This window comes from Plasmopara halstedii (genome assembly GCF_900000015.1).
Source record: "Plasmopara halstedii genome assembly, contig: Scaffold_323, whole genome shotgun sequence".
Lineage (NCBI taxonomy): Eukaryota > Oomycota > Peronosporomycetes > Peronosporales > Peronosporaceae > Plasmopara > Plasmopara halstedii.
The window spans coordinates 105,115-112,549 of NW_020187244.1; the positions used below are offsets into that span (position 1 = coordinate 105,115).

The following is a 7,435-nucleotide window of genomic DNA, read 5'->3' on the forward strand; positions in this document are numbered from 1 at the left end:
GAATTGAGTCAAATAAATTCACGAAAACAAAATGAGATAATCCTCTTTTCCATGTTTAACCTGATCCAATTAGTGTGAACGCACGCAAAGCAGTGTACTACCTCGACGAAGATGAAGACGACGAAGATATGGCATCGTCAGACAATCCTAAGCTGTCCATATAACGCACAATTGCACGATAATGAAACTCGCCTTCTCGACGCCTTTGACCGTGCTCCATGTTCTCCAAATGGTCTTTGACGAGTGTTAATAGCCCAACAAGATAATTCTGTGTCACCTCAGGTGTCTGTGCCTCGTAAAAGTACAAATACTGTATAACAAACAGTCCATAAGTTGAAAGGTGTACAAGAGATACCGAGAAAACACGTACAGCTTCTAAAATATCAAGAAAAAGACAAACTTGGTTCGATGATGTGTCCTTGATCGCATCTGCAATACGAAGAGAGCGCTGAAGACATTCTCGAACGCGTTTGCCATCTTGTTGACAAGGATGCTACGGTTGTTATCCCAATCAAATACAGAAATCAATACGCACACTAAACAAAAGTTCAATAATCGTCACTACAGTTACTTACCCAAAAAAGGTGTGCACAATTTAACACCATTAGTGCTTGGTCTTTCTTCTTAAGTAGTCGGGCTGCGTATTGTGTCGTCTTTGTAGCAAGAACCTCGTAATTAGCACTCGACAAATTGCGAACGGCACGAAGAGATGCCACCATGATCTCCAAAGCACGCCATTGTTCCCGGGCAAGTGTAATCTGGTCTTCATATACAATAAAAGCTTGGGTAATAAATTCGTACGCAACCGCTTCATACGCACAGCCATCAGCAATTAAAGCACACTGCAAAAACAAGTGAACGCACGGAACTGATAGCGCATCTTGCTTAGAAGCCAATGCAGTCACCATTTCATGTACAAACTGAAGTACTTGGCGAGGCGTTGTCTCAAAAGTCTTGCCCGGTCTCGAAGAATATGCTATAGCTTCAAGCTCTGTCTTCATATCCACCGCCTGATTTTGAGTTTTCTGTTTATGATGTGCAGCTAGATCTCGGGCAAGTGTAAGCGATTGGTAAATCAATGGGACAAGAGAATAACGAATGCGATAGACGCCACTTTGAAGGAAAGCACGTCGGGCGACGGAATATACCTGGAATCGAATATCTAAATCGTCATTAATTACTAGGTGAATAACCTTGGCCAAAATTTGCTGTTCCACTTCAAAGATCTTAGTATCCTTGTCTGACTCATTTATGGCTGGAGCTGGAGACTGTAACTCATTGGGATCGTCACGTACTAAAGGTGCCAATACTTGAAGCAAAAAATCCATTTGTTTGTCGTCACGTACACGCTCATGACGTGCTAGAAGCACACGAATATATGTCATTGCTATGTCCTTCCGTGCTCCTTTCCACGGCATTAATGTAATTAATTCAAGGAGCGCTGGGATATCCATTAGATCTTGTATTGTTAATGCTTCAAGGAGTGTCAAAACGAGAGTTTTAAGCTGCAAAATCACTGTTTGGTATGTTTGTTTGTCGCTGTCATCTTGCCATGCTGTTGCTCGTTTTTGCAAAAATGTAAGACACATCATAACAATTTTTTGTAACGCTGAGGTTGTGTCGGGACTTTGACGTGTTGGGCTAACACCCAACCACGTGAGGGTAAAAGATGCGAATGTCACGAATAAGGGAAGGACCAAAGCTAAATGGACCTTAGAGCTGCTGTCTTCACTTAAAATTTCCTTGACTTTAGCATCATACCGTGATGAATGCACAAGCACTTTAGAAGTTGTTGCCAGTAATTGTTGAAACACGAGAAGATCCTCAACTTGATGTTCCAGTGATTCGTCGACTTGTTCTTGCTCCTTCAAATTTCGAATAACACCTTGAGCTTCTCGAAACTTTGTCAATCGCTCAAAAAATGCGGTCAAAGTCAACGCTACGTCAACACTTGACTGTAATTTCTCAACCGCACCTAGTAATTTTTCTAGATTTTGCAAGTGAAATTCATCTGGAAAAACTTGAACAATACAATCCATTAAATATTGCTGTGACGTTGAATCTTTCGTCACAAGCACTATATCATTTAATAACCGAGGCAAGACTTGTTCTGTGTAAACGCTAAGCGTGACCCCTTCCATCTGACTAAGCCTCACCAGGCTCGTACCGACCAGCAATCGCAGCTCCAATCGCTCTTTCTCTCGTCCGGTTACCGGTCTTTCCCCTCCACTCTTTTGATGTCGCAGTCTTATCCAAAGTTGATTAGTCTCTCGTAAATTTTGCAGTAGAAAATCAATGGCATCAATGATAGTACCACCACCCGATTGCTCGTACACTGATCCCGTATCCGGGAGCTTGTCACGGACACTGAGTGATAAATAATGTCGTAGAAAGAGTCCTCGCAACGGATGTTGCACTCCTTTCAGCATTTCTACTAAATCCGTCAAAATCTCTCGAACTGGAATTTCTTGCGATTTGATATAAACAGAGCCTACCGCCACCATTAAGTAAAGTCTTGGCAGCACATTTCCACTGCTCTGAACACGTTCATAGAGCACTCGCATAGATGCGCCTGCCTGCCGTTGATCATCGACGTAGCTTTCAAAGTGTCGCAATTCATCCATTATTTGCATATCTATGATAGTATAACAGGTACTACTATTGTTATCATACGAGTACTACACTGAGAACATCATCGTACATAATTGGTAGTATTTCGTTGGAGACAATAGATTCGTGCGCAGCTCGCGTAAGAACTCAGCAGCGTGCTTTAGGACTGCTTCCTGGTCACCTGCATCGATGGCACGCTGCATACGATAGCTTTGATCACGGACTGTTTGCTGCGCTTCGCAAAGAAGACCTTCTTCGTCTTTCTTGTCCAAGACAAAGCCTCCTAGCGTCATCTCGTTGCGAGATCAGATCTCAGATTTATCCAGACAGTTATACAAATATTTGAGATACTACTATATCATAAAAGAGTAGTATGTTTGATGATATAATAGACAAATGACACAATTCATACATTTATTGATAAATCAAGTGGGTTCTAAGACAGAAACATCGATAAATAATATATGTTTGGTTACAGCACAAAAGCGTGAGCGTGCAATGGAACTCTCAGCGTGTAGTTTATACGCGTTGGGCAACGGCGTTCTGCTCCAGGCTATTCATGATGAGTTGAGACAGTTTGCCTGGTGACTTAGCTTGTCGAAAAACGTCGCATTTCTATCTAAAACTTAAGTGCAGAAACTTTGACGATGCGACTACGTAGAGTAGCGAGGACAACAACCTCCTCTCGTTGACGCACGCGATGAAGTTCCTTGGTAATTGCAGCAATCATACGTTGCATCTTATCGTGTGTATTTTGATGCATTTGTAGCATGTTACGAATGTGAACGAGCAGCTCGAGTTCTTCTTGACGTTCTTCTTCGAGCTCTTCGTGTTCTTGCTGGCGTGCAGCCAAACTGCCATCATCACGCGAGGGTGGCAAGACAAGTAGAACGTTTATTTCTAGCTGGAGCTTAGCCATCAGTCCTTCAATCTCTTGCAGTCGTGCTGTCGATTCAGTCACGTCATTCTCGGATGTCAAAACCGCTTGCTTTTCGACTGCGACCTCTTCACGAAGGCAGGCGAGCTGTTCTCGCAACGCCCGCGAGTATAATGTCAGCTTTTGTGCAGCCTTTTCTAGCTGCTCCATAGCAGACAGGCCTGTGTTGTTAGTGCTGTTGGTGTTACTCTTGGATGGCGCTGACATGCTACTACTCTATTATGTGTCGTGATGCTAGTAAGTAGCTGACGAATTAAACAATGAGTGACCCGTTCACACGGTGGATTGTGGAGAAGGTCGTAAGGCGAGTGTTATAGGCGAGCAAGCAGCAGATGATGTGGCGACAGCCTTAGACGACGCGATCACATGATTGGCTTGTGCCTTTTCGCAAATCCGTTTTCCTTCATAACGGTTTCTGTACATGTCCAACATTCGGTCAAGTTTTGATCAAAACGAATGAGTTTCGAGTCTTTCCTTTGTTCATGAGGCCCGTTAGACGCGTTTGACGCCCACAAATGGAGAGGCATCGGCAACGTTCGAATCAGCCGTCAGTAACCACAGGATCCGCTAGCAATAAAGTCGCTTTACGGCCTTTATTCTAAGATCAAACGAATTGTACAGGCGCTTAACTAACACATATTTTACGCGGCTGCCGCAGGTTTCAATCAGGGATGGACATTTGTTCTGATTTTACGAGGATGTTTTAATATTACCACAGCATAGTCTGCAGCAAAGTTATAAATTCCCGAGAAATGTAGATATTGAAAACCTATATTCGAATAGATTTACTAAAATCATTTTACGTCGGATACGATGCACATGTTTTGAAATGAAATCCCATCACATGTCAGAAATTGTGATTCCTTGCATCCTCATGACGCCTTTTTGATGCAGTTAAGTCGTTGGTGCTGGCGTATGCGAATAGCTTGCATCGACACTCCGCTGCCAGTCGCAATTAGCCTCTGGTCGTAACTTTGGGCGGTCCGAACCGGATGCTTATCTTAAAAGCTCTGTTGTGTGAGCTGCTGAGAAAATTTGCATGGCCGGGTCGGTGGATTGCACAGGCTGTGGAGAGAGTGTCTAATATCGAGGGTTGAACATTTGCGGACAAGACAGTTGACACAATAGACAAAAAGTCGCGTAAGTTTTTTCAAAACGTACATCTTGCGCAGTGTCCAGCCTCTTCAATTAAACGTTTGTCCACATTAAGATTTACCCCATATTCATCTGCTTTCTTCTGTCTCGTCTGTGCCTTTCAATTGGTCTCCTTGCAACCAGGCAACCGTTGGCACGACGGTCATCAAAGATTTTCGGCTTCTACTGTGGATCGTACAAACAAGCCCATCTTGAAAATAGAAATGTTTGTATGGCACGCATATGTTTAATGCTAAGAATCTGCAGGTATTTCGTTCAACATTGCAAGGTATATGTTATCTTGTTGAAGTGCTGAAAGCTTGATTGAAATCATCGAAAATAGGGTTATCAAATTTTCGACAGTGTTGCTTAGTGGGATGCAATCATTTGGATTGCAACGCCATAAAATTTACAACCACTCTACAGCGGCCTGCAAAGTAAGAATTAATGCAACCTACGCTTGGTGAAATACTTGTCTTTGTGTCAATCAAAGTTCCAGCCGGCAAAAACCACTGGTTGCAGTTCGTGCAAGTGATACATTTTACTGTGTGATGAACTGCACAGTACAAAAGAGAAAGATCTGCTGAACGAAGACTTGAGCTTTGGAAAGAATAACAAAGAAGATTCAGCATTGTTTCGATGATAAGATGGGTGGATGGTGTTAGGATATCTCTATAGCAAACAACTGATGTTTTCAAGAAAAGTATACTTCAATGAATTGGAATGAGAAAGTTTTTTAGGTCTCCTTATGATGGCACCCATATCTGCCAAATGTTTTTTCATGCTAGACTCAATATCAACTGGACGAAGTTACTAAAGTCAAGTTGCGAGCTGTCGAATGATGTCGCCAGGTTTGCTACAGCATGTTTAAGATGAATATGTTACGGCCAACATGGGTTCGTGAATTGAGGTAAATAACATAATTTGAGATTTCACTTCCCAACAACGTAAAAATGGCGCACCGAAAGTTGAAGCAGATGTAGCAATGAAGGTGGATAGAGCAAATATTGAGAGTAAACAAGGCCTTTACTCGCGTTTGCTGCGCCTGTGCTGATGCGCAAGAGTAGGAACATTCTCTGTTGGCGCATCTAGTGCTTATTGCACCAACTCCGGGCATGCGGAGCCCTGTCTGCACAGCCATATTCTCTGCTGGTACGGTGTCAAATATGTCATCGCCATCATTTGTAGAGCTACACAAGAAGAAGCGAACGGAAAATGCTAGCTCATTTAAGCAATAATTGACATTTCTGGGATCAAAGTTACTCTAAATAATGTTACAATCATAATAGCCTTAAACCAATTCTTTGACACATTTCACTGTCATGCCATTCTTGTCGCCTCTTGATCAGTCAACATTATTGATAAAACACCACAAAAGGCAGAAACCGGCGCACTTGGACTTCCGAATGTCGTTGATTGGGTATCATTCGGATTCTAACCGATATTTTCTGCAGAATAAGTATTCTAACAGGAGCAGAAGGCTTTTGATGCTGCTCAACTACTGGCACAATTGTATGAAGCTGCCCTTGTAAAGACAATGGCAAGGCTGTATCGCACTGATTATACTTTTTTCAGTTAGAACCTTTCGCCTTCATTGGTCAAGCACCTCACGTCAGTCACACCTTTGTACATGCTTTCAGCAGATGATTGCCGCCACGACACCATCACTAACTTTCGAAATGTTTGATTTCGAGGCGACGTTAAAGCTGCATGAACAACAGCAGTCAACGCAAATGTAATAGTTCTGCAATCTTTATTCTTTTTTTATTTCGACAGTAGTATCTGAGATTTTTTTTACCCGAAACTTCTAGATTATTACTGGCATTTACTTTTGTTGCTGTTCGATTTTTTTACACTAGTTCCTTGTCATAGTGAAGGTGAATATTGAAGCTTCTTCGCTTTTTCCGCAGCTGACGCCCAACAAACGTGCTTATCGACAGCTCGTAAGATTATTATTTTTGCCTTATAAATCAGTTATGAAGCTAGAAGATTTTTTTAGCATCTGGGTAGGCCGTGGAGTACCGCGATTGACTACTGACATTATCGGTCGTATTTTTACAGCTAATACTGAGCATCGCTGTATCTAGTGCTTGGTAGTGTTTCGACCCCGTCACTTCTTATTTTGATGTTACCGTGTCATAAAACGAGCTTGCTCAACACGCAGTATGTGGAGATGCCTCATGACGAGGATCTCAAGTGTAGAGACAATAACCCCTGAAGGGTCATGTCTTAAGCATAACGACAAATGGTTTGGTGGGCATAATGTTCTGATGTACGCACCTGTAATTCGTGTGAGCGCGTACAACTCTCGTCCATGGATCGGCATAAGAACGCAAGCAAATTCTATTTTTGACAAAATGCTATGGAGGTATCTTGCGCATCAACTGTCTATATATGTAAATAAAATTAAGGGTATACTGCAAAAGGTGATACAAATAGAAAATATTCGCGAGATGTTATACAATTGTGTTTTAAACACTAGAAATACGAGACCTGGTAAAATTACCGAGTGTAGCCATTCTTGGTTCACCGTTAGATTGAAGGCGTGTGCCATGGAGATGGTCTCGTACCAAGAGAATCTCGGGACACTATAGATCCCTGAGGACGATTTGCTTACAGCTGCTGACCTTAGTATCTCCCCAGCAGCGTATGTTCGACAAGCAGGTCGTCCAAGGAAACGACGCATCAGATCCCACGGTGAGGTTGGCGGAAAGGCGAGGAAGCCATACAAGTGCACCATCTGTGGGGTGCTCG

General features: G+C 42.6%; 2 protein-coding genes across 2 annotated transcripts; both read right to left on the minus strand.

Annotated features, from left to right (window-relative positions):
• Positions 1-97: 97 nt before the first annotated feature.
• Positions 98-2,903, minus strand: PHALS_08529 (Membrane coat complex Retromer, subunit VPS35; the record flags this gene model as incomplete). Its single annotated transcript, XM_024723893.1, has 4 exons — positions 98-310; positions 371-493; positions 576-2,635; positions 2,702-2,903. The coding sequence occupies 4 exons, from the start codon at positions 2,901-2,903 to the stop codon at positions 98-100; spliced, it is 2,598 nt and encodes an 865-aa protein (XP_024574824.1).
• A 326-nt stretch (positions 2,904-3,229) lies between these two features.
• Positions 3,230-3,754, minus strand: PHALS_08530 (uncharacterized protein; the record flags this gene model as incomplete). Its single annotated transcript, XM_024723894.1, has 1 exon — positions 3,230-3,754. One exon carries the CDS (start codon positions 3,752-3,754, stop codon positions 3,230-3,232), a length of 525 nt encoding a protein of 174 aa, XP_024574825.1.
• Positions 3,755-7,435: the final 3,681 nt, after the last annotated feature.